Genomic DNA, 25,260 nt, shown 5'->3' with positions numbered 1-25,260 from the left:
TCCACCTTTTGGGAGCCTTAGGTTCTGCCAACCTTGACTGGCTCTCTGACACACTCGGCTTCGCTGGCCTCCGAGACCTCATGCCTCCTCATCTCACTATTCCCATCCTGGTCTCCTGTGAACTTTGTCACCCAAAGCTAACAATGCTGGCCAGGGACTATGGAGTCCCTCCAGCTGCCAGCTTTAAAGCTAAGATTTTGCTGCCTGCTGGCTCCTCCCTGGGAGCGGTCACCTTGGGAACCACTGGCTGTGGGGGCAGACCCCTGGCCCCTAGACAGGCCTCTGCCAAGCAGCAACAGGCCACATCTCCATCATGACTCCAGGCTACAAAACCCACAGTGAGGTCACAAAGGCTGGCCATAGGTGGAACATTCTGGATGTCTTGTCTGGAGACTGCTATCCCCCTGTGGCTAGAGCAGGGGGGGTCATCAAAGCTCATAAAGAGAATTGCCAGACCGAAGCGGGCACAGCCTCCCCGATGACAGAGAAGGTGAAAATGGGTTGTGGGCGGACGGCAGGGGCTGGGAGCTGACGCATTTCAATTCCCGTCAGGGGTCAGCCAGTCTCCACACTGCGTGGGGGTTGGACACAGAAGGAACCAGAAAGCAATTCTGTACTAACACAGCCAGCAAGACCCCATGCTGATCCCACTCTCACCACCTATCTGGCTTCTTTTCCTCCCTTCCCTCCACTTTTCCTTATACTCCAGCCGGGATGGCCTTCATCACACTCTCTCTTTCCTCAGATCTTCCCCCCTCCACTCGCCAAGTCAACTCCTACCCACTGTTCAGAGCAGCCTTCCCTGACCACCCCCGGCGAGTAGCTGGGAGCCCCGGGCCTCCATGGGCCTGGACACTCACAGCCCTCCACCGGACTGCAAGTGTGTTTCTGTGGATGTCCCAGGAGGCCGGATGCTCCCCAGGCCATAAGAAGTGAGGCCGAAGATACGCTGCATACCATGTCCTCATGCAAGACACTGAGTCCAAAGGAGAGAGATCGGCAATCAGAAGCTAAAGCCAAAGGTAAGGGGGGGCTCTTTGGGCCCCACAGAAGCCAGTCACCCACCGAAGGTGGGTAAGCCAGCCTCGGGATCTCTGGGATGGGGTCAGGGCGCTGGGCGAGGCTGGCTGGGCGGCTGGGAGTACGGGAGGGAGGCGGCGAAGGTGGACACAGCGGTCAGAGGCGCTGGTCCTTGGGGAGTCCAGAGGAGGAGCAGCGGGCCTGCGACTGGGCTGCCTGCTTGCTGGTGGGCTGCTGCCGAGCCCCCCGTCTGGGCCGGTGCATCTGTCTGTCCACCCGTCCCTGCGCCCTCTTCTGTGTTCCCCATCCCCCTCCATCTTTCTCCCTTGGCGGCGGCGTCTCTCTCCCTCTGTCCGCCATGCCCTCCCCCACTTGCTCTGCCCGCCCCTGCTGCCACCAGGGCCACAGCCCTGCCCCTCTTTCACCCACCCGGGGTCTCACTGCCCCCGAGCCCCGCCTGCCCACAGAGCACCCCTACTGCACGTCAAAGCGCGACGGCGAGGTGCACCTGCGGCAGGAGGACACCTTCACCAGCCAGGCGCCCATCACCGTGCATGACATGGTCATGAACACGGCCATCAAGTACGCCAACTACATCGCGCTCGGCTCCAAGCACAGGAACGGCTGGCACTTGCTCACCTACATCGAGTACTACGAGGAGTGCCGGCGCGCCGCCAAGGCCTTCCTCAAGGTACCACGTGCCCTCCTGCGCCTGCGCGCCCGCCGCTCTGCGCTTGCGCACTGCTGTGCCCGGGCCACTGCGCCTGCGCGCCACTCCCCCCCCCCCCCCCCCCCCCCCCCCGCCTCTTCCTTAAGCGCCCCTCCTGCCAGGCGGGCCAGGACAGGCATCCTTTCGTCTGGCTCCGCCCTTACCTGCCCATTTTTGCTCACATCACTTAACCTCTCTCACCACCAGGTGTGGTTAGATGCCTGTGGCTTTTTTGTTTAAAAAAATGACTTAGGCTACGCTTGTGGATGTGGCATCACGTATAGACCTCTGGAATCACTGTGTTGTACCCCGAAAGCTAATGGAACAATGGGTGTCGGCGGTGCTTCAAACCAACGTTTTTTTAATGACCCAGCCTCACCGTGCCTCGGTGTCCCTATGTGTAAAATGGGGATTTTTTAAGAAACGATTTTATTTATTTATTTGACAGACAGAGATCGCAACTAGGCAGAGAGGCAGGCAGAGAGGGAGAGAGGAGGAAGCAGGCTCTCTGCCGAGCAGAGAGCCGGATGTGGGGCTGGATCCCAGGACCCTGAGACCGTGACCTGAGCCAAAAGCAGAGGCTTTAACCCACTGAGCCACCCAGGCGCCCTAAAATGGGGATTTTTATATCTATTTTTTTATATGTATGATATTAAAAATGTAAACGTTATATATGGACAGATCCATTTACCTTATTAAATTTAGTATAAAACAAGGGTTTGCTACAAGAAGTCAGGGAGTTGGGGCGCCTGGGTGGTTCAGTGGGTTAAGTGTCTGCTTGCCGTTCAGGTCATGATCTCAGGGTCCTGGGACTGAGTCTGGTGTCAGGCTCTCTGCCTAACGGGGAACCTGCTTTTCCTTCTTCCTCTGCCCCTGCCCCTGCTTGTGCTCTCTCCCCTCTCAAATAAAGAAGTAAATACAATCTTTAAGGAAAAAAAAAAAAAGGAATTCAGGAAGTTTACACCTATCAAACAGCCCCTGACTCACACTGAGCATTACATCAGCGTTAGCTATATTTTTACAGTAGTTACTGTTACCGTGTCTCTTTGCCAATGTCTCACCTTTTTTTTTTTTCTGATTTATTTATTTCCTGGAGGGAGGGGCAGAGGGAGAGGGAGAGAGAATCTCAAGCAGGTTCCCTGCTGAGTGCGGAGCCTGGCCCAGGGCTTGACCTCACCAGGTTGAGATCGTGACCTGATCTGAAATCACAAGTCAGACACAGACTAAACTTCCGAGGCGCCCCTCCAATACCTCATCTTTTGAGCGAGGTCATCCCTGATCACCCTGGTTCCCTAGACTCACCAGCTCCCAACACACTCTATCATAGCCCCTTTGAAAATGTTCTGCCCAGCTCTCATAGCCATGTGGCAACATAGTTGTATAATTTTATTTGTTTAGTTGGTCAGTTCATGAGGGCAAGGGGCCAGACCACCTCATTCATTGCAGGCTTCCAGAATCTAGCCCCTTGGGCATATCTTCAAGAAAGGAATGCCTGTTTTTTAGATTAGGAAAAGGGGAAAGAGACCTCTAGGGACTTGTCCAGTCAACATAACAAAAAAGTATTCAGGAAGTAGACAATGATCCAGAGAAAACTAAAGAAAATAAAAGGGGTTGATGAGCTGGGGTAGGGGTTGTAATCTTACCCTATGGTGGCCAAAGAGAGACTCTCTGAGAGTGGCATTTGAACAAGACTTAAACAACTGGGAGGGGGAAATTTAAGTGAGTATTTGGGGGTAAGTGTTACAGGCAGTGGGAACAAATGTGCAAAGGGCCTGGGGCAGGATGGGACCTGGCATGTTGGTTGAACAGCAAAGAGACCCACGTTGCTAAAGCAGAGTGAGTGAGGGGGAGAGGGAAGTGATGAGGGCAGGGGGCAATAGGGACAGGTTTTGCTGGGTCTTGGGGGGCTTTTACCAGTAATGAGGTGGGAGCCATGGAGGGCTGTAAGCAGAGAAATGTGCCCAGAGTTGGGTACTCACAGGCACTGTGTGGCTGCTGCGGAGAAAACAGACTGGGTGGAAAAAGAGAGACCAGTTGAGGTTGAGAAGGTATTTGGGACCTGTATGGTAGCAGGAGAGTGGATGAGATGTGGTCAGATTCTGAAGGCAGAGCCAACATTATGTCTTGATGAGTTGGGTGTCCAGGGGAATGAAAGGCCCTGAGGATAATCAAGATTCCTGGCCTGGGCAACTTGAAGGAACTGCTGTTAACTGAGATTGCAGAAGGCAGGTTCAGCACAGGGGGGTAGGTAACATCAACAATTCTTTATGTTGACTTTATGGTGCCCTGTTTAGACAAGGACACCAGCAGTGGGCAGTTGTGCTCAGAAGCCTAGAGTGGAGGGGAAAGGCCCACCTGGGGGCCAGGTGGTGGCAACCCCTGGTTCTGCCAGGATGGATGAATGGTGCGCCATTTTGAATTTTTAAGTCAATCCAGACATCAGCACAAATAATGTGGGTATACAGAGCTTGAGCTAGGCAGATATTCTCCCAATATTTTATCTAATAAATATGGAGGGGAAAAAGGATCTTACCTAAGTATCGACCAATAAAGGGGGGGTCACTAAATTATGACTTTTTTTAAAAAAAAGATGTTATTTATTTATTTGAGAGAGAGAGCACAAGCAGGGTGAAGGGTAGAGGGAGAAGCAGGTTCCCCACTGAGCAGGGAGCCTGACTCGGGGCTTGATCCCAGGACCCTGATATCATGATCTGAGCCAAAGGCAGACACTTAACAACTGAGCCAGCCAGATGCCCCCAAATTGTGACATCTCTATATTACCCAATATCATTGAGGTGTTATATTTGATACCATAAAGAAATATTTAAAGACTGGGAAAATAGTCAGGATGTATGGTTTTACCAACAACGGTGTGTTAATGATGATATAGGCCTAGTACAGCCCTGATTTTGTCAAATATTTATTCATAAAAATGTTGGAGGGGGAGCACGTTTTATTCATATTTTCTAATCTCAGTACTATGGACACTCGGGGCTGGATCATTTTTTGCGGACGGGTCTGTCCTGTACATTAGAGGATATTTCTCAACACCCCTGGTGCCCACCCACTCGATGTCAGCACCATTCCCTTCCCCAGAAATGTCTCCCCATGTTACCCAATGTCACCTGGGATGGTGGAGTCATCCCTGTTGAGAACCACTGCCCTAGATGCTTGTAATGGGGGAGATAGGCTCTTTTATCAGCAAACAGAAGTCCAAATGGTCAACAGAGAAAAGGGAGCCCAGGGTTCTCAGCCTGAGGCTCCGGCTCTGGGGCAGGGAGGGAGGGGCAAGTGGCAGATGAGCCCCCCTTGCCTCACAAGGGCCTCCTTCCCCAGCTGGGCCTGGAGCGCTTCCATGGAGTGGGGATCATGGGGTTAAACTCGGAGGAGTGGGTCATCGCCAGCATTGGTGCTATCATGGCTGGGTAAGAGTTATCTGGTATCTCCCTGGGGTACATGGAGGCAGGAAACCACCAGCCCAGCAAAGTCTTATCCCTCCTCTTGAATCCATAGGGGGTCTCATGGAAGAGCCCAGTTCAAGGAGCAGACTAGGCTCCTGTTTGGTCTGTGTTCAGTGGGACTCATCAAGGGCTCAGTCCTGAGCACCAGCCAGCTCACCCTTCCTGACATTCTCTACCTGTCGAACTCCTACACATCCTGTGAAGCCCATCCCCATGACCCCTCCTCCAAAAACCTTCCCCACTTCCCAGGGTTCTCCAGCATTGAGCCCTCCCCTACTTGTCCAGACCATTGGGGAACCTCTAAAGGGCAGGGCTCACACCCAAGCTGTCCCTGAGACCCACCTTCAAACAAGGCATACTGTGGGTGTTCGGGGCTGTCTGCCACACTAAGGGCTCTGCCTGAGGGACTGTCTTTCCTTTGGCAAAGCCAGCCTCTTGGAAACCCTGCAATTCACCGGTGGGTCCTCACCTTTTGGGTTCTGCTTCTAGAGGCTTCTCTGTTGGCATCTTGGCCACCAACTCCCCCAAAGCCTGCCAGGTCATCGCTGAAAGCTCAGAGATAGACATCTTTGTGGTGGATAATGACAGGCAGTTGCAGAAAATCATCCAGGTCAGTGACTCGGGGAACTGTGGGAGCCAGGCGGGCTTGCCTGGTGGAGGGCACAGCTCAGGTAAAGACAAAGACTTTGCCTAGTAGACAAAACGGATCCAATGAATGACGCACCTACCATCCCACTGTTACTCACAAGCTAGGAACTGTGGATTCCATGCATGGGCAGGTCTGGGGCCTGTAAGAGGTGCCAGGCATGTGCTGTTCCTGCCAAATGGCCCTCGCTTTGCTGACCATAGCTGGTGCTCAAGCCCTAGGAGGTCAGAGCCTGCTAAATGCTGGCTCAGGGGCTGACCCCCAACACACCCCAAACTGGGACGTCAATGTATCTACTGCAAGTAGATCCTCTCTTCCTACTTTTTTTTTTTTAATAATTGTGGTAAAATACTCACAATATACAATTTACTGTTGACACCCTTTTTAGTTTAGTAGCATTGAGGGCACTCACAGTGTTATGCAACCAAGACCTCTGTCTGGTTCCAGAACATTCCATCACCTGAAAAGCAAGCCCTGTGCCTGTTAGTGGGGATGCTTCATTCCCCTGGCCCCAGCCCCTGGCGAACCACCAATTCACTTTCTGTCTCTGTGGCTTTGCCTGTTCTGGATGTTTCATCTTAATGGAACTGTACAACAGATCCTGAATTTCTCTGGGCCAGCACTGCTCCAAGTGAAGTGGTTCTGGGTGTGGGCTCCATGGCTCGGAAGCTACTTCACTAAGTCTGGGCCCTGGGGCAAGGTGTTGGACCTTCTGGTGCCTCATGTTCCTCACCTGTAAAATGGGAGTGGTAACAGGACCTACCTAATGGATTTGGTTCTGAGAATGAACTGAGTACACCTGAAATAGGCTAGGACAGAGCTTAGCATGGTCGGTGTTCAATGCTAACACTATCGTGGATAGGATCATCAATGGTATGGTCATTCCTATTTGATCTCTGTTCCAAGGAGGGAATGGGGAAAGATCCATGGGCATATGGGGCACCCAGAGGAGGTGGACATCAGAGTAATGCCCACTCATGTTTGGCCACCCTGGGCTCTGGGTCTTCTTCTCCCTTCCGTGGAGGAACTGTGGTAGTCCTACAGCTGAAACTTCTGGGTCAGCCCCTGCCCATCCTGCAGCCTGAGCTGAACCCCATGAAATGGGGACCCTAAGAGGACCCATGACAAGCGGACAGAGGCATGTAGGCAAAGACAGGGCCACCACAAAACACCCCCTAGGATGACTCCAGTTTTCAAACAGACCATACTGCATGTTGATGAGGAGAGAGAGCCACCAGAATGCTCCTTCATTGCTGGCAGAGATGGCACCGCCATCTTGGAAAATGGCTAGATGGTTTCACAGCAAGTGAAACAAAGATGTAATATATGGTCCAGACCTCCCACCCTGGAGTACGTACCCAAGAGAAATGAGAACACGTGTCTACCCTGCATGTGAGTGTCTGTGGCTGTTCTAGGCATGATTGCAAAAAAAACTGCCCAAACATCCATTAACCAAGATCCAGCTGTTTTTGTGTCATTTGGATGAATCGTGGTCCATCAGTACCACAAACCATAGTGATGACTGGGCTCCTGTTACGTGTAATCACGTGGCTGCATCCAAAATGTGCTGAATGAGAGAAGGTTACCTGTGGTGTGAGTTTATATATGGGAAGCTCCAGCAAAGGCAAAGCTATGGGACAGAAATCCAGAACAGTGGCTGCCAGGTTGAAAGGAGGAATCGGACCACAAAGGGGCCAAGGAAACTTCATGGGGCGATGGAAATATTCTAGATCTTGATGAAGATGGTGGTCACACGGCTGTAAGTTTGTCAAGACTCGTGGAACTGGAGGTGCCTGAGTGGCTCTGTTGTTGAAGCATCTGACTCTTGATTTCAGCTCAGGTCGTGATCTCAGGATTACGAGATGGAGCCCCGGGTCAGGTTCCAAGCTCAGTGTGGAGTCTGCTTGAGATTCTCTCTCTCTCTCTTCCCCTCTGCCCCTCCCTGCTGCTGCTCTCTCTCTAAACATAAATAAATAAATCTTTTTAAAAAAGACTCATGAAACTGTGGACCTAAACAGGTGACTTTTACTGAATGTAAATTATGCATCCGTCCATCAATCCAGTCCTCTGTCGAGAACGTAAATCGGCGCGGCCACTATAGAACACAGCATGGAGCGTCCTCAAAACTTTATAGAGGCAGCAGCAATCCCACGCCAGATGCGTGCCCGAAAGAAATAAGGAAAGGTGTTGAAGATACTTTGGTTCATTCAAGTTCATAGCAGCAGTATCCACAACAGTCAAAATATGGAAATAACCGGATGTCTGCTGATGGATGAATGATACACATCGCACGGTCCATCCCCATGTGGGAACACGGTCCAGCCTCAGAAAGGAAGGGACCCTGACCCCTGCCATGACGTGGAGGGACCCTGAGGACACTGGGCTCAGTGAGAGGAGCCAGACCCAGAAGGACACATCCTGCAGGACCCCACTCCCAGGAGGTCCCCAGAGGAGTCCCGTCCACACAGACAGGAGAGGGTGGGAGCCAAGGCTGGGGCAGGGAGTGGGGGGGTCTGTGATTCACGCAGACAGAGTCTCCGTGTGGGGAGATGGCAAGTTCTGGAGATCTGTTTCCCAGTCATGCAAATACACTAAACACCACAAACCATCTGCTTAAAATGGTTAAGATGAGAAACTTTGTTATGTAATTTTTTTAAACCACAAATGTTTTAATGCTCAATAAATAAATAAACCCAAAACAGGGTCTGGGCAGGTGACCAGGTGTGTGGCCTGGGTCATTCTCCACCTGGAAGGCACGCCCCTGCTGCAGTGGGGACGATGTTGAAAATGAAACTTGCACTGTCTGGCTCTCTTCCCCGGTTGCTCCTCCTCGTTCCTCTTCACTTGCTTGAACCTTAATCACAGAGCCAGGCCGGGGACAGCAGACCACTGCTTTCCATGTTCTGGGTCTTTTCCCCAGGAGATATCTGTTTGCAGACATTTCCCGCACTTTTATCTCCAGCTTTCCCAATAATCACCGTGGGATGCCGGAGAGGCATCTCAGACGCAGCCTGTCCAAACCCAAGCTCCTGATCTTCCCCCAAAAAACCTGCTCTTCCCTCAGTGTTTCCTCCTCCTTCCAGCTGCTCAGACCCAAAGTCTGGCCCCATTCCTGAGTCCTCCCTCTCAGGAAATCCCGTCGGTCGGTGTGATCAGCCCCTTGATGCCAAGGATGTCCACGCCCTAATCTCTGGGACGCGTGATCACGTCATCACGGCGCCTTGTGTGGCAAAAGGGATTTTGCTGATGGGATTAATATTAAGGCCCTTCAGCTGGGGGATGATCCTGGATTATCCGGGGGAGGGGTCTCCTATAAACACACCAGCTGGAGACAGAGAAAGATAAGGCAGATCCGAGAGCCGAGAGATTCAAAGGATGAGAAGAAGAAAACTTCCCTGGCCCCGGGTTTCTGCCTTTGAAAATGGAGGAAGGGACCCTGAGCCAGAGAATGTGGTGGCCTTCAGGAGTGGAGAAGGGCCCTCGGCTGACAGCCACCCAGGAGACAGGCAGACCTTGGTCCTGCAGCCGCAGGGAGCCGGATTCTGCCAACAACCCAAAGAAGCCAGTTCCCAAATGAGCAATCCTGCTCTGGGGCCTCCGGAAGGGACCCAGGCTTCCCACTCCTGGGTCTGGAGATTACGAGACTCTAAGCAGAGAGCAGACCAAGCCGCTCAGAGCCAACACCGTAGTGTATCCCAGCAGCCCTAGGACACCCACGGAGTCCGCTTTCAGAATGGGTCCAGGATCCCTCGACATCAAAAACAAAACACATCAGCAACGAAAACCAGGTTCAAAAGTGGGCAAAGAACTTCGACATTTCTCCAGAGAAGAAACACGCATGGCCAGTCAGCCCCAGAGAAGATGGTCAACGTCCACGGTCATCCGGGAAACACAGAGGGAAGCCGCCATGAGACGCCACTTCCCACCCACGAAGACAGCCATTGTCAGAAATGCAGGTGACAAGTGTTGGTGAGGTGGCGGCGGGGCCCCTGGAGCCCTCATGTGTGGCTGGGGGTGGGGAGGGAAAATGGGGTGGCCGTGTGGGAAGCTGCTCAGAAAGCCGACGGTAGAATCACCATCATATGACCCAGCGATCCCACACCTGGGGGTCTACGCAACAGAATGGAAAACAAGTGTGCAAACAAAAGTTCATACACAGACTTTCCCAGCAGTCCAGACAGGGGCACAGCGCAGCACCCCAGCAGCTGATGAGTGGATAAATGGTGGCCCATCCCCACCCCGGACTGTTCCTCGGCCCTAAAAAGAGGAAAGCACCGACACGCCCCCGCGTGGGTGGACCTCAAAAGCATGACGTTCAATGAGAAGAGCCAGACACACGCAGCCACAGAGTGTAGGATTCTGTCTATATGAAACCTCCGGAATAGGCCGGAGGACGGGGGAATGGAGTCACGGCTAACGGGCACCGGGTTTCCTTTTGGGGAGGCGGGATGTTCTGGAACTAGACAGAGGTGACGTTCATATCACGTGAATGTACTCAATACCGCTCAAGTGTCCACGTTGAAATGGTTAACGTAGCCAATTCCTGTGTGTTTTGCCTCAATCCAAAGAAAACGGGGGAGTGTCCTTGCCGCCCGTGGGGAAGTGCTGGGGAAGCGGGCTCGGGGCTCAGCTTCGACCAGCGCTCCTGCCCGGCGCGTCCTGAGCCCCTCAATGTCTGGCAGATCCAGGGCTCCTTGAAACACCTCAAAGCCATTGTGCAGTACAAGGAGGAGATCCGGACCCGGATGCAGAACCTGTATTCTGTAGGTCCTCGCCGGGGAGGGCAGGGTCGGGGGCGTGGCCTAGGGGCTGAGGTCTCAGGGTCAGGGTCCCCTCCCGGCCACCCCCCACCCCTCCACCGGCTCTCTGCAGTGGAGAGGGTTCCTGGACCTGGCAGGCAGCGTCTCGGAAGACACGCTGGACCGGGTCATTGACTCCCAGAAGCCCAACCAGTGCTGCACCCTGGTCTACAGCCTGTCGGCCACAAGCCCCCCGAAGGCCATGATGCTCAGCCACGACAACGTGAGTGTCCCCTCCGGAGGGGGGAGCCTGGGGCTCTGGGGCTCGTCTGGACGAAGGTGAGCTCCTGGGGGAGAACAAGCCTCAGGGTGATGGCTCTGGGGCCTTGCAGATCACCTGGACCACGCTGGCCACGGCCCAGAGGCTGTCTTACAAGTGCCCCCCGGAGGCGCAGGAGATCCTGGTGAACTACCTCCCGCTCAGCTACATGGGGGCCCAGCTCTTGGACATGTGGGTCTCCATCTCGGTCGCCGGAGCCCTCTACTTCGCCCAGCCAGACGCTCTGAGGGTAAGTGGAGCTCCCGGGCCCTCTGCTGCCGTGGGCGCAGGTGAGGCCGGGGAGGCTGGAGGAGTCGGGGGGTCCTCCTCTGTGGGGAGCTCGGCCCAGGACTGGGATGCCTGCCCTGCCCCTACCCCCAGCCTGCTGTGTGACTTTGGTCCTCTGCGTCTCTGGGCCTCAGTTTCCCCATCTGTGAAGTGAGGGGGCTGGAGCAGACATGAGCTCGTGCCCTGGGGAATGGGAGCCTCCATCCGGCTCCTCCCACAGGGCAAGACTCACCAGCACAGGAGGCTTGATCTAGCCGTTAAAAAAGCATGTGAGGGGAAGCACACCTTGTGCCCATCAACAGACCAGTGGGTAATAATACATGAACTCCACCCACCCAACAGAAGATGGTCCAGCCCTAGGAAGGAAGGGACCCTGCCACCACGTGGGGGGACCCCAAGCTCAGCGAGAGCAGCCAGACCCAGAAGGACCCGTCCTGCAGGAGCCCACTCCCAGGAGGTCCCCAGAGGAGTCCTGTCCACATAAACCAGGAGAGGGTGGAAGCCAGGGCTGGGGCAGGGGTGGGAGTCTGTGCTTCGTGGGGACAGAGTCTCCGTGTGGAGAAATGGAAAGTTCTGGAGACAGACAGTGGGGATGACTGCAGGACAGTGTGAGCGAGCTTCAGGGCACGGAGCTGTGCACTGAAAATGGTCAAGATGATGTCATGTGGGTCATGAGGTCACTGACATACGTCACGAGACCTCAGTCACAGCCGCGTTGACTCTGAGTGTAGAAAATCACACATTTCCCGTCAAGACAGGAAGTAGGGAAAAGCGAAAAACTAGGACATCGTTGCCCGCCGGATCCTTGCGACTTCCTCAGCCAAGGGGCCCGAAAACGTGTCCTGCAAAGGGCCAGGTGGTGCGGGATGTAGGCTTCCCGGGCCGAGGGGCATAACTGAGGTGAATCATGTAGGTACTCAGGGAGAGAACAAATTTCTGCGGATTTCTCACTGAAAAAAGTGGAAAACATTACGGACACGAAAGCTTCGATTTAATATTTTCACGTGTCACAAGCTCTTCTTCTTGGAGCCCTTTAAAGGCCTTTTAATAATGTGAGACCCGGTTCAGCTCTGGGGCTGGCCTCTGTTCCGGTGGGGCCCGGTGGGCATGGCTTGGCTCGCCTTACTCTCCACACTTCTTTGTCAATGTTGCGTTTGTGAGCACTGGGGCATCTCTCGGTAACCGAGAAGATGTGAAAATGGTGATAAAGCCAGAGTTTGTCCCTCCCCGTCCCCCACGTCCTCTCATTCCCCCCCTCCCGTCCCTTCTGTCTCTTTGTCTCATCTTGTCTCTCTCTCCCTCCATCTCTTAATCGTGTGTTTGCCTGTCATTTTCCGTGTGTCTCTGTCTCTGTCTCTGCACCTTCCCTTCCCTTCTCTATCCACTGCTTGCCCCGACTCAGGGTTCTGGGAGAGGGTGGACGGAACCCCAGGAACAGCAAATGTTGTGGCTGAATCTCACATGTGTTGAGTCACGTGGGGAGGGACACGGATCCTGCGTGTCCCACTGATCAGGGCCGGTGGGAGCAGATGGTCCTGGTCATCCCCCTTGGCGCTCCCTGCCTCCCTCACGGCAGGGCTCCCGGTCATGGCTGCAGGGAAGGGCTTCCCACACCTGGCCCTGCAGTGGGGCAGGGGGCTGGGGCAGGGCTGGCCGGGAGCCCATGGTGCCATGTGATGCAGGGCTCCCTGATAGACACGCTCCGGGAAGTGAAGCCCACCTTGTTCCACGGCGTCCCGTGGATCTGGGACAGATTGCTGGACAACCTGAAGACCGACCAGCTCTCGTCCTCCCCATTCCGGAGGAGGGTCGACCAGTGGGCCATGTGGCTGGGACTCAGGATAAACAGAAAGCGGATGTTCAGGTGAGGCTGGGTCTCAGGGCTGCCCTGGAGGAGGGTGGGGGGTGCCGGCGTGGAGTCCTGAGGCCCAGCTCTGCTCCCCTGTGACGCTCCTCAAGGCAGACCCATCCCCCGCTGTGCTTTGGCCTGGCCAAGAGGCTGACCTTCAACCAGGCCAGGAAGTTCCTGGGTCTCCATCACTGCCGGCAGTACTTCAGCCTGGGCCTGGGGCTCTCCAGAGCCACCCTGGATTACTTCCTCAGCCTCAACATGCCCATCCTCGCGCTCTACGGCCTGTCCGAAAGCACTGGCATCCACACGGTCTCCAGGCAGCATGACTTCCGGCTGCTGAGGTGGGTCTCAGTGGAGGGACGGACAGGTGGCTGGGCGGTGGGGGGGTGGGCTGACCTTGACCAGGGCGCACAGTCCCGCTACTCTGTTCTTCCCCACTGTGACGCAGACCCGAGGTCCAAGGAGCAAGTGAACCCCCATGTGGGGTGACCCGAAGCCCCTCGGATTTGTTTTCTAATGTGCCAACCATTCTTTTTACGAATGGCCAACCATTTTTGACACCCTGGCCCCTTGGGAGGGAACACATTCATCGCCGTGTAAAGGTTACCCTGAAATTTTGCAGCTTAGTACCACAAACATGATTCCGTGGCCTCTGTGGGTTGGGAATCGGGGGGCTGCTTGGGAGCTGTGTGGTCCTCGCCCCGAGTACCTCAAGGCGTCACAGTCAAGCTGGTGGCTGGGGCGGCCTCATCTGAAGGCTCAACTGGGGCTGGAGGAACCGCTCGGAGGCTGGCTTCCGCACATGGCCGCTTTGCTCCTTTGCTAGCTGACCTCTCCCCACCATGGCAGTAGTCTTCCCTCACACAAGAGACCCTAGAGAGGGCAAGGTGGAAGTGGAAGCCACACTCTCCTTTAGGTCTAGGGTGGCCAGATTCAGCAAATAAAATACAGGACACCCAGGGACATTTGAATTTCAGATAATCAACCTTTTTTTTTTTTTTTTTAAACTGTAAGTATATCCCCTGTAATATCTGAGATATACTAATACTTGCACTTGTAATTCAGATATACCCAGGCATCTTGTATTTGATCTGGCAACCCTATTACGACCTAACCTCAGAAGCGGAACTCTGCTATTTCTGCCCTGTCTGACATCTATGAGGGTCGGGAAGACCAGCCCTCTCCAGGGTGGGAGGGGGCTACACCAGGATGTGGATTCTGGGTGGGCAAAGCCATCCGGAGACTGGCTACTACCACCACTGACTTCGTTCAGGGATCCCTGCTCATTTCCTGGAGGACTCAGCATGTGCTGAAAAAACAGGACAAAATAGTTGACTTGGACACGTCACAGCCCTTTTGGTGGGCTGCCTTTCTCCCCCGCCCTCGGTCTCCCTAACCTGGGGCTGGCCTCTGAAGGGGTGATCATTTTCAAAGGTAAAACCAGACACACCTTAAAGTGACAGGGACAGATTTTATTTACAACTACCACTGCAGCCAGAAGGAGGGCCCTGTGTGACCTGACCTCTACTTGAATTTGGGCCGAGGGACTGGATGTCTTTGAGGGGTCTGTGGGGTTGAGGGAGGTGGTGGGGGCTTGAGTCATCTGGGAAGTGGCCGTCACAGAAAGCAGGAAAGGGGGTCGGCGCTCACTAACTGAACCCCTCCAGGTCTGACAACTGGCACTTGCTTCTCTGGAGAGAAATAAACCTACCGTGTGTTTGTGGCAGGAGGTGCAGATGAGAGCAAGCAGCCCTCTGGGGAGGGGTCCTGAGCCTCCCACAGGCGCTGGGGGAGAAAGCCAGAGCTACCTCCCTGACATTTCAAAGAGCAGAGAAAGTTCTGGGTGGCAGATTTGCATCTCAAAGAGCAGAGGAGGACTTGTCTGAAAGCTTTTTTAAAGTAGCTACCCTAAAAGGGGGCTTAGGGGGTCATCTGGGAAACTCTCCTGGGAGCTCAAGCTTTCTGGAAGGGATGTAAGAGGGGTGGGGTCATCCTGGGGGATGTGGCCTGAGCGTTGGGAAATGCTAAGGTTTTCTCAAGTCTCTCTGTTCGTGGGTGGATGAGATGGTTTGTGCCTAGAGACCAAGGCCGAGGGCTGTGGAGAAGACAGCTCAGAGAAGCCCAAGCTGCGTCTGGTCAAGGAGAGAGTCTGTGGCACCCTCCCGAGAGCACCTTGGCTTTGGGGAGGTGAAAGCGACCTTCAGCAGAGACAAGACGAAGGCCAGTCACCAAGCACTTTGCCACCCACAGGGTCTCCTCAATCCCCAGACCCAAAGAGAGGCAGGGCAGAAAGGGGGACAGGCACGGAGGCTGAAGGAAAGACAGGTTCCGCGACCCGAGCTGTCGCCCGACTGGGTGGTGGTGTTTGGAGTTGCCGCACGTTCTAGGTACCGCTTGGCATGTGGAGCGATCCCTGCCAGCCTGGGGTGTCAGACCACTAGGGTTCCAGCAGGAACCCGGCATCAAGAACCCCTGCTGTGGGGGGCAGTGGGGCTCGCAATCCAAGCAGCCAGAGCCAGCCCCCGATGCTTCCAGAATCCTGTCATTCCACACACGACCTGAGCAGCTCGAGCGAGGAAAGTGGTGTCCACAGCCAGGAAACCAGTCAGAGCAGAGGTGCTCAGCCAGGCCTCTGGGCTTTCCAGTATTTCATTGGGCGGCTTTGCTCCTTCGGGAGGCGTGGGACTGTGAACGGAGATTGCCTTGCACGAGGGGCTGGACGTCTGGCCTCAGGGGCCGTGTCTCCGCTCTGGCTGCCAAGACAGAGCACCACAGGCCCAGGGGCTTCAAGAACCACAGAGAACTAGTCTCAGTTCCGGAGGCTGCAGGACCGAGATGTCCCTGATTCAGTTGTGGTGTGGACGGCTGGCCCCTCTCTGTGTCTTTGCATGGTGGAGAGATGGTGTCTCTCCTTAAAGGACATTGGTCCCATCATGCAGTCCCCACTCCCAGGACCTCACGGAAACCCAACCAGCTCCAACCACCATCTCATTTGGGGTTAGGAATTTGGGGAAGACACAATTCAGTCCACGCAGGTGTATCCTGGGCACTGGCCGGGCCCGTGCTGAGGCCCTGCCCTGAGTCTCCAGTCAGCCTGGGGAGCAAGCGCAGCGAGGATTGGGGTCCAGGTGCCTGGATAGGAACCTTGAACTTTGAAAGGCAAAGCATCAGCCCCAGCACCCACCTCCAGTTTCCAAGGACATAAGCAGGTGGTGAGATGCCTCATTCTTGCCTGGATGGTCCTGTTTTCTCTCCTGCCCAGATACCTCTCACAGCAACCCGTCCCACCCAAAAGGTGTCTGGAGTTCACCTGCCTCTTGCCTTGTCCCCTGTGCTCATCCGGGGGCTCCTGCTGGCCAGGAGCTGGGTGTGGTAGGTCCACATACCCAGCGAGCTTAGTTCCAAGTCAAGGTGGGCCAAGCCTTCCCTCCCTGTCCCCCTTCTCCCTGTGTCCCCTGCTTTGGATCCACAGGACGTTAGAAGCCGGACAGTCAGAAAAGGCCTGGGATCTGAAAAGCTGTGTGTGGGGGTGGGGGGGTGGGGTAAGGGGTTGCCCGTCTGCCAGTGGGAATCTCTATCTGGTGTGTCCCTAACATCCCTTCCCTGCCCACTGTCCCCAGCTGCGGGAAGTCCCTCCCCAGAACCCACATCAAGACACAGAATGAAGATGATGAGGGCATTGGGGACATCTACATTTGGGGCCGGAACGTCTTCATGGGGTATCTCAATGATGAGGAGAACACCCAGGAGAAGATTGATGCCCATGGCTGGTTGTGCACGGGGGACCTCGGCTTTTTGGACACTGATAAATTCCTGTACGTTGTGGGCAACACCAGAGGTGAGCAAGACAAGGCTGCAAGGTGCTCTGTGCCTCTGAGTGGGCCCCACAGGGCTGCTGTGGACGGTGGTGCAGGTAGTGTACTGCACAACAATGAGGGGAGGACTGAAGTCCAGCTTGGAGGAAGGGACACCCTTTGTGTGCCTGGGCTAGATCTCTGTCCTTTCTGAACATCAGGGGGTGGCCATGGGCTGCGGGAGAGCTGACTTGATGCGGCTTTTCAGACCACAGCCCCCTCCAGCTCCCTGTCTGCATGCAGATATCATCACCCTCAGTTCAGGCGAGAGGATCAACCCGAACCCCATCGAGGAGCGGGTGAAGCGGTACATCCCTCTTGTGCGCTACGTCGTGGTTGTGGGCCAGGATGCACCCTACCTGTGCGCCCTGCTTACCCTCAAGGTACCTCCCGGCTGCGTGTCTGAGCCCCACGATGATCTGGGCTGTGGGTTGGGCGGAGGCTGCTGCCCCCGTTGCAGGATGGGCACACTGAGGCTGGGGGAGGAGAGGCAAGGGGTGGGTCCCTTGGCCCCCTGAGGGGGAAGCTCCTGGCCCATTTCCAGAGAAAGGGCAGCTAGGGCTGAGCTGGGCCCACCCAGCCCTGAGGAAGTGGGGACGTGGGGGGCAAGTCTCTCCAAGCCGAGCTTGTTTTCTCGTTGGCGCCAGCGGGGGTGGGGACCGGCCCTCCCAGGGTGGAGAGGAGAGAGACAAGCCACTGAGGCGAGCCCCCGCGTGGGGAGCTGGGCTCGTGGGCTTGGGTGTGGGCTGGGGTCAGCTAGGGAGTCTCCTGACCCATTGCCCCCCGCCCCCAATGTCAGTGCCAGATCAACACAGAGACGGGGGAGCCCCGGAACGCGCTGACCAGTGAGGCGGTGGCTCTCTGCCGGCAGCTCAGGAGCCAGTCCACCCGGCTGTCCGACATCATCTACGACGGGGACCCTGTCGTCCTGGAGTTCATTGGTCAGGGCATCGACGCCGCCAACGCCGAGGTCACCTCCCACAGCGCCAAGATCATGAAGTGGACCATCCTCAGGACCGACTTCTCCGTGGCTGGAGGGGAGCTGGGTGAGCGGGGGCGGGGCGTGAAGGCGTCCTGCTGCGGGGGCTCCCTCCCAAGCCCCTGGCTCGTGCTCCTTAAAATGCCACGTTTCCCGGGCCACGATCCCTGGCGCCTGCGTTTTTCAGCGGCTCCTCCGAGGAACCCGGCTGGGGGTGGAGGGGCCGGTCCTCAGCGGCGGTCCCCATGCAGGACGGACAATCTCGGGGCACTTTGGGACGGGCCTACTGTACCTCCCCTCCTCGGGGCCCTCAATCCCAGCCTTCTACTATTCCGACCCCAGGCGCCCCCCTGCATCCCCAGGACCGATCTGGCCCACGAACATCTCATCCTGCGGGGAGGGAGGCTCCTGCAGGGGCGGGGGAGGGGGAAGGCCCCGCCTTGCACGTGATTCTGTGACAGGAGCCACCACCAAACTCAAGAGGGCCATGGTGGCCAGGATCTACCAAGCTGAAATTGAAAACCTTTACGAGGAGGACGACTATGACGACTAACCAGCAGCCAAGAAAGGCCCCGGGGCTTCCGGCCTCATCCGCGGACCCGGAGCCCTTGTGCCCCCGAACCCCTATGGGAGGATCCAGAAGATCTGACGCCCGAGGCGCTGCCTTCTAGGAGGAGGGAAGCTGTTCCGAGTGCCGAGCCGAACGGGACGGGTTTTAACTAAGATGCCCCCTCTGCGGCAGTGCTTCACGTTTAAAGGTGAAAGTGAATAAAACTGGTTTCATGAAAGCAGTGGTTCTCACCCAGGGTGGTCCTGCGCCCCAGGACACATGTGGCGATGTCTGGGGACATTTTTGGTTGTCTCCACTAGGCAGGTGGGTGCTAGTGGCACGTTGGGGGGGGGGTGGAGGCCAGGGACGCCACCTGACACCCCACGGGGAGGCTGGCTGCAGTGTCTGTCGTGCCCAAGTGGGTGAGGAGTTCCTGCTGAAGGCTGCGGAAAAGCTGAAACCAGATGCGATAAAGCTCAGTTTCTTCACTTTGAACACTACACACACTCTGACGTAAGAAAGCTGAGGCATGGTCCAGGCCCTCGACCCCCTGGAGAGAGGCGGCAGGAAGGACCTCCCCCCCACCCCCTGCGCTGTTCGCAGTCATCCCGAGAGAGCGGCCACCGAGGATTCTCTGGGGACCCACCCAGCGCCAGCCAGGACACATTTTTTTTTTTTTTTAAACTAAAATGAAACTTAAATGTTAACAGGAAACTTCAGGATAACGAGATAAAACGTTCTAGAACTCAGGCTGATTAGGCTAGGTGGGAAAGCAACCATGCCCGCCTCTCTGGGAAACTCTAAGAAGGGAATGATAATTAACAGAGGGGACTAGTTCTACTAGTAATAAAGAAATGACAAAGCCACGGTAGTGAAAAGCTCAGTGAGGGGGCGTCAGTGACAGACAGGCAGAGGAGAGGAGCGCGGCACACAGACGAGCGTGCAGGAATGGAGTGGCCTTTCGGGTAAGCGGAGGAAGCACGGGTTAGCCCGTGACCGTGACTGGGGATGCCCGGCCTCGTGTAGCTACTGCGGAGAAAGAGCTGGGGCCCTGCCTCCTGGCAGGATGCGCTCCAGACGGAGCAAATGGAGAGGGGAGAACGAAAGCAAGGGAGGGAAGAAAAGGGAGGAGAAAGCATTGAATTGGTGGAAGGAGCCTGGAGAGAACTCGTAAACCTTGTATCATGCTTGACCGGGAATAAGCACCCAGCAGTGCAGGGAGAAGTGGGACGAGGACGTCAGGCCCCTGCGTGTTGAGGGACGCGGGCCGCACACAGGACGGAAGAGCAAGTGGGGAACTCTGGGCCACGCAAGAGCCACATCTCATGCTCCGAGAAGAACACGCGCGGGGGCACAAGCCAGCTGCCGCCCACGAGCCCCCTCCGAAGGCAGGCCGGTGAGGCCAGGCCTGGTGTCCCCACACCCCCACCCGGCACCCCCGGGACCCAGTCGCGCCCCTGCCCACGTGCAGCTGTGTGCAGCCACGGAAGAGGAGCAGGGGGAAACCGTCCCGAGCCCGCCCACAGGACTGGTGGTGCGGGTTAAGGTGCATCGGCACCGTGTAAGGAGGGAGCTCGCAGACGCGTTCAGGAAGAGGTGTGCGGGCGGCCGCTGTTTGGGAGGGAGCGCTGTCGTGGTCGGGAGCGGAGCGCGGCTCCCGAGGGACGCATGAGAAAGTGGACGCGGAAAAGAAGCAGGAATGAGGGTCACGTGCCTGTGGAACCTGCAGACTCCTCAGGAGTCATCAAAATAGACATTTACGACGTAAGATTTGGAAATATTCAAGGCAAAAGCATTGAAAGGGGACAGAGATGTCCTATGGATGAAAGAAACAAATCACCAACACGTTGTGCAACTGTTTCCAACTGAAAGACGAAAAGGAAACTTTAAAGGCACCAGAGACCAAAGCCTCAAAGGGGCGAGAGGCTGGAGGACTGACTTCTCAGCCCATCCGGCGGGAGGCAGACGGCCCAGGAGCAGCCGCAGAGCCACAGCGGAGCGCGGGAGAAGAGAGCGCGGCCGCCCACCTAGAGCTCCGCACCCGTGGAGACGCCTTTAGGCACCAAGGATGACACAGACTTTTTTCTTTTTTTTAAGGAACTGAATTCCCTGCCGCTAATGAGAATTCCTCCGGGCGTCCCCCGCCCCGCCCCCCGGGGCCAACACGCGTGCGCAGCTGCGGGAGCACGTGCCCGGGCTCAAGTCTCAGAATGTGCCTACGTGCGGCGCCGCAGGCCGGCGGCTCCCCGGACCGCTCCGTCCGCCCCGCGGGGACTCCGGCGGCAGCTCCTGCGCCATCCAGGGCTCGGGAAGAGGCCATGCGATGGTTCTCCGCCCTGCTGCATTCTTGGCCCCGGGCAGTCAGCCCTTCAGTGTGTGGTGGGGCTCCGCGTACCCTGGGAACCCCGGGGACTCACTCTCGCTCTCTGTCCCTTCTTCAGGAGCTCAGAGCAGAAACTGCCCCAGGGGACTTGCAGAATCTTTCTCTGGTGGGAAAGACAGGGTGGGGGAGCCCTGATGTTGGAAGCAGAGTTCTGGCCAGGCTGAGAAGGCAGGCTCCCCGGGACCCCGCGGGGACCTGCCACCTCGTCGCAGCTGCTGTGGGCAGAGTGGCCGGGTGCCAGCCTGCCGCGCGGGGCACTCAGGGACGGAGCTCTCGCAGGGTGGACGGGGCTGCATATGTGGGGCCTGTGAGAACTCGGGCTGCTACGGAGTCCAGAGCAAAGGCCGCCACGGACAAACCAGCAGGCAGGCCACCCAGCTCTCAGCAAAGGAAGCTTCACCACCCTTTTTCCACCTATCTTGCCCTTTGTCGTCCTCCCACCCCAACCCATCCCCTCACCCCTCCACCCCCACCCCCCATCTCTCCCATCCCCCATGCCGACCCATTCCCCCCACCCCCCTACACACCCATTCTCCCATATTGTGAAGTCGGGCTTGGTTTTCAATCCCAACCTTGCTGCCGGCTTCCAAGGAAAGAACACACCATCCAAAACAAGACCCAGGACCAAATTCTCCACCATCATCCCTCTCCTGGATTTCTAGCGGCACCATCTGTATTCCTCTAGGAGGCCAACCGTGCTCACACCCCCCCATCCCCACGCCCCCTGCCCAGGCTTGACGCCCACCCTCTCCCCTTCCTGGCTGTTCAAGGAGGAACCAAGCGGACGCACGAGGCTCCACAGCTCTGCTTTCCCATCTGACTTTATTTCACTTTTTTTTTCTATAAAACTCCTCCATAATTTCACAATTTAACAAAAAGTTTAAAATCCAGGACAGAAACAATCCTGTAACTTATTACAAACACGATTCTCCTTTATTCCTTTTATCCAGGAGTTGGTCTCAGGCTGATGAGTGTCCTAGTTCCTAGTGAGACACATTCTTTGTAAAAACCCTTATGGGTAAAAAAGGTATTCGATACCTTTTGCTTTCTGGTGTCGGTTTACATTTTGTTCAGGAGATAGCAAAACACGGGGATTTGCACTGGGGGCAGGGGGCTTAACACTAAACACGAGGCAATCACAAAGTGCCAGCCCCTTCCTATGGAAGCGTCCCCAGAGCCCTTGTAGGCCCAGCTGCCGGGCAGCTGGGGGGGAGGGGAGCAGCTGGGAATGCTGCGGTCAGGGTCAGGGCCCTGGGTGCCTGGCACGTCCATCAGGTGGTCATGGGGCCAGCACTGGGGCCTTCTGGCCAGAGGAGGTAACTGAGAAGTGGGTTGGTGCTTCTGAAAGCCCCAGAAACAGCAGGAGGGGCCAGACACTGCTGTTCCTGAGGGCAGGCCAAATCCTGGCCTTCCTCCAGCGGTTTCCTGGGCACGGCCCGGCTCCAGAGCTGAGTGCCGCCCAAGCTGCCACATGGAGCTCGGGAGGGCCTATGGCCCTTCCCAGCAGATGCTCCCGAAGGGGAAAGACCAGCTCAGGCTCCTGGCTGTGGCCCCCAGCAGCCTCCGCACACAGAGGGCTGGGCAGCGGCTGCCTTCCCGTGTAGCCCACATCAGGCCGGTTCCTTCAGTCCAATGTCTTAGAGTTTCCAGAGAAGAAAGGTGCCCCACTTTGGAGTATTGTCGGCCTGCCTGGGGAAGGGGACGGTGATGGCACAGAGCCCGCCACACAGGCCTGCCCTCTTCCTAATACCTCAAGGCAGTAGGGTCAGGAGAGAATCAGAGCAGACGGCGAGGAGTCATGGCGGTTTCCTCTGCAAAGCTCCCGGGCCTTCCCAGCGAGTTCTGGGGACTTCACCAGGGAGGCTGAAGTCTGGGGGAGTCTTGGAGGCAGGGCTCCCCCAGGAGTGCTTAGGGTCTGCCTCACAGACGAAACCACAGGGAAGGGGAGCCTGGCACTCCCCGCATCGGAGCTCAGAACTGGGGGGGAGGAGAGACCCTCTGATGGTGGGCTTGGGGGAGAGGGTGAGCCCACCTCTGGGCCCCACCCCAGTCCTTTTCCCCACGTCTCCTTCACGGCAAAAGTCGGGGGAGGGGGTGGGGGAACCTTGAGTCGCGGCTGGGGGAATAGAGGCTGACTGAGCACACAGGGACCCCACGCCGAGGAGCCCCATCCCAGGGGGCTGACGCCACGAGGGCGTCCTGGCTGGGAGCGAGGGGCCGGTGTGGCCCTTGGAGAGTCTCAGGCATGCGAGGAGCTGGGTCTCTGGACCGGCGTGGCTCGCAGGGGTGGGAGGGCCGAGCCCAAGCCAGAGCCGCGTGTGCCTGGAAGGGCCTGCCACTGGCTGGGCCCAGCCACAAGGGACTGGCTCTGAGTCCTGACACTCCTCAAAAAACTCCACAAACTATCCCGTCTTATTTGGCAAAAGCTCATTTTTTCAAAGTTCGAAGACTCCAACAGCAGAAGGAAAAGGGTCCTATGGAAGGAGAAAGAGGACGAGCCGTGGGGGGGAGGGGGCGGCCCCGGCAGGGCCTGCAGCTGTGGAGCCCAGGTCGGCTCCTGGAGGTGGCCGCCCATCTGACCAGGCACCAAGTGTGCCCAGGCCCCTGGGTGCCCACGGACCTGCTGGCCCGTCGTAGTGTTCGCCGGCCCCGGGCAGGGCCCTCTGCGCCCCAGGAGGACGACTCGTCCCCTCGCCTGGAGAGGGCCCATGCTGCTCCAGCTCGGCCTCCGGCCCAACGACCAGACCAGTGGAAATGTCTTAACCTAAAAGTCCCGCCGAACTCACCCCCCACCCCCCACGTGCAGCGCTGCCACGGAAACGCACACCCGGCCGCCGCTCTGGTACCTACAGTGCAGACAAACACGCACACTAGAGAGAACTGTACAGACGAGTCCCAGCACAGTGAGAGCCCGCGGGGGGCTGGGGCCCTCTGCGCTCCTGGGGCGCGGGGGGAGTGGGGGGGGGTGAACCGTTCGGGGAGGCTGGAGGCAGTGCCCTGGCTGCTCAGAGAGGCCTGGGCAGTGAGACCAGGCCACGCGCCCCTCCGCGGAGCGAGGGCCCCACTGCCGGCACCTTTCCTCCCCTTCTGAGGTGAGGCCGGTGCTGCCTTCAACGCCCGCTGCTTTCCGGGGGGCGTGCAGGGATGGCCCCTGCGTGTTGGGGAGCAGCAGCGCTGGCCGGCCCCCCCTCAGCCTCAGGGCTCCCGCTAAGGTGGTGGGGAGGGCGGGCCGGGAGCCGACGAGGAAAGTGCAGCTGGCCGTGTGGGCCGAGGACAGGGCGGTCACTAAGGCAGTGCTGCGGGTGGGTGAGTCGAGAGAGGAGGAGGAAGGCGGGGCCCGGATGCGGCCGCCCAGGGCCCCAGCAAACAGGGCCCGGCACCCGGCCCAGGGTCATGTGGCCACGGCCTCCAGGTAGCTCTGCAGCTTACGCACGGTGGTCTCGTCCAGTGAGAAGAGATCGAAGTCGAAGGTGGTATTGGTGACGTTGAAGTGGCCGGTCTCCTCGATCAGGTTGACGATCTAGAAGATGGTGGCAGGGTGGCATCAGGAACAGGGGGCGGGTCTGGGGTGGCCCTCCCCCCAGCAGGCTCTGAGAGGGGGGAGGAGTGGGGGAGGAGGGCTCCCTGGGGAGGCATGCTTCGGGCAACCCCCCACCCCCAGGACTCTGGCCAGGGCCAGTGGTGGGGGCGGGGCACCGAACCTGCTGCAGCACGTTCCGCTCCCGCAGGGCCATCAGCCTCCGGTGCAGCTCCACCAGCTCGTCCGTGTAGGCCTGCGGGGTGGCGGATGGGCGCTCAGCCCGCAGCTGCCCCAGCCCCTGCCGACAGCTCACCCTGCCCTGCCCGTGAGCCCACCCATCTTGGCTCAGGGCCCAGGGGAAGAGGAAGGCCGGACAGGGTACCCGGTGGGAGAAGCGCATCAAGCTCTGGGGTCCTGGGGTCCCCGGCCCCCAGATGCCCAGTCCCAGCCCGCCACCTTGTCATAGGTGCCCCTCTTGAGGATCTTCTCGGGCTTGCTGCAGGACTCCGGGCTCCTCCGGCCTGATGCCTGCAGGACAAACCCAGGTCTGCTCAGAGCTCTCGCCTTCCTCCCCTCCTCCTGCCCGCAGGAGGCCCTCCCACCCGTGCAGGGCCAGCCTATCCTGGCGAGCAGATATCTCTCTGGGGTCTGGGGGGCAGGGGTGGGGGAATCAAGCTTCAGCCTCCAAGTCTTGGAGAACCACAGCCCAGGAGCAGGCCACGGGCTGTCCCTTGGCCCTACATCCAGGATGTGCGGGCTGAAACAGAGACCTGATCACCAAGAGACCCCCTTCTCCTCCTCCTGACTGGGCCACCTGGCCCGCCCCTCACCCTCTTACCTTGCTGTTGGGTGGGGGTGGTTTCTTGGAGGGAGGGGGCTCTCGGCTGGGCAGGCAGGAGTCAGCGCTGTTGTCACTCTCACTGTCACTGAAGCTCAACCT

At 57.4% G+C, this 25,260-nt stretch overlaps 2 protein-coding genes across 6 annotated transcripts in view; one reads left to right on the top strand and one right to left on the bottom strand.

Moving 5' to 3' along the window:
• The first annotated feature begins 390 nt into the window (after positions 1–390).
• LOC125088119 (long-chain-fatty-acid--CoA ligase ACSBG2-like) lies at positions 391–18,624 on the top strand. Of its 4 annotated transcripts, none has more exons than XM_047709161.1 (14): positions 391–490; positions 904–1,022; positions 1,488–1,711; positions 5,066–5,154; positions 5,680–5,800; positions 10,519–10,599; positions 10,709–10,858; positions 10,968–11,144; positions 12,865–13,046; positions 13,142–13,375; positions 16,655–16,872; positions 17,132–17,271; positions 17,688–17,934; positions 18,329–18,624. In XM_047709161.1, the coding sequence occupies exons 2-14, from the start codon at positions 959–961 to the stop codon at positions 18,418–18,420; spliced, it is 2,019 nt and encodes a 672-aa protein (XP_047565117.1). In that variant the 5' UTR covers positions 391–490; positions 904–958; the 3' UTR covers positions 18,421–18,624. The 4 variants fall into 4 exon arrangements, 3 of the variants coding, with proteins under 3 accessions (XP_047565117.1, XP_047565113.1, XP_047565127.1); XM_047709157.1 differs by having other exon boundaries at positions 17,114–17,271; XR_007123585.1 differs by lacking the exon at positions 18,329–18,624 and having other exon boundaries at positions 17,097–17,271; positions 17,688–17,799.
• A 4,882-nt stretch (positions 18,625–23,506) lies between these two features.
• MLLT1 (MLLT1 super elongation complex subunit) overlaps positions 23,507–25,260 on the bottom strand; it is a 63,238-nt gene continuing 61,484 nt past the window's right edge. For both annotated transcript variants that reach the window (XM_047709312.1, XM_047709322.1), the window contains 4 exons: positions 25,159–25,258; positions 24,777–24,848; positions 24,502–24,573; positions 23,507–24,320 (listed from right to left, as the gene is read on the bottom strand). In XM_047709312.1, the coding sequence (XP_047565268.1) occupies positions 24,192–24,320; positions 24,502–24,573; positions 24,777–24,848; positions 25,159–25,258 (373 nt within the window). In that variant the 3' untranslated portion in view covers positions 23,507–24,191. The remainder of the gene's footprint in view (positions 24,321–24,501; positions 24,574–24,776; positions 24,849–25,158; positions 25,259–25,260) is intronic.

Source organism: Lutra lutra, chromosome 1, assembly GCF_902655055.1.
Source record: "Lutra lutra chromosome 1, mLutLut1.2, whole genome shotgun sequence".
Taxonomy (NCBI): Eukaryota; Metazoa; Chordata; class Mammalia; order Carnivora; family Mustelidae; genus Lutra; species Lutra lutra.
Note: the sequence above shows the minus strand (reverse complement) of the source record. Positions and strands in the feature narration are given on the sequence as shown.

What these genes read in the sequence shown, in the direction of transcription:
- LOC125088119 (XM_047709157.1), top strand. Translation starts at nt 959, where the DNA reads ATGTCCTCATGCAAGACACTGAGTCCAAAGGAGAGAGATCGGCAATCA. An exon ending in GGATGCAGAACCTGTATTCT is followed by an intron (nt 10,600 to 10,708) that starts GTAGGTCCTCGC and finishes GGCTCTCTGCAG; the next exon opens with TGGAGAGGGTTCCTGGACCT. An exon ending in TGATGCTCAGCCACGACAAC is followed by an intron (nt 10,859 to 10,967) that starts GTGAGTGTCCCC and finishes GGGGCCTTGCAG; the next exon opens with ATCACCTGGACCACGCTGGC.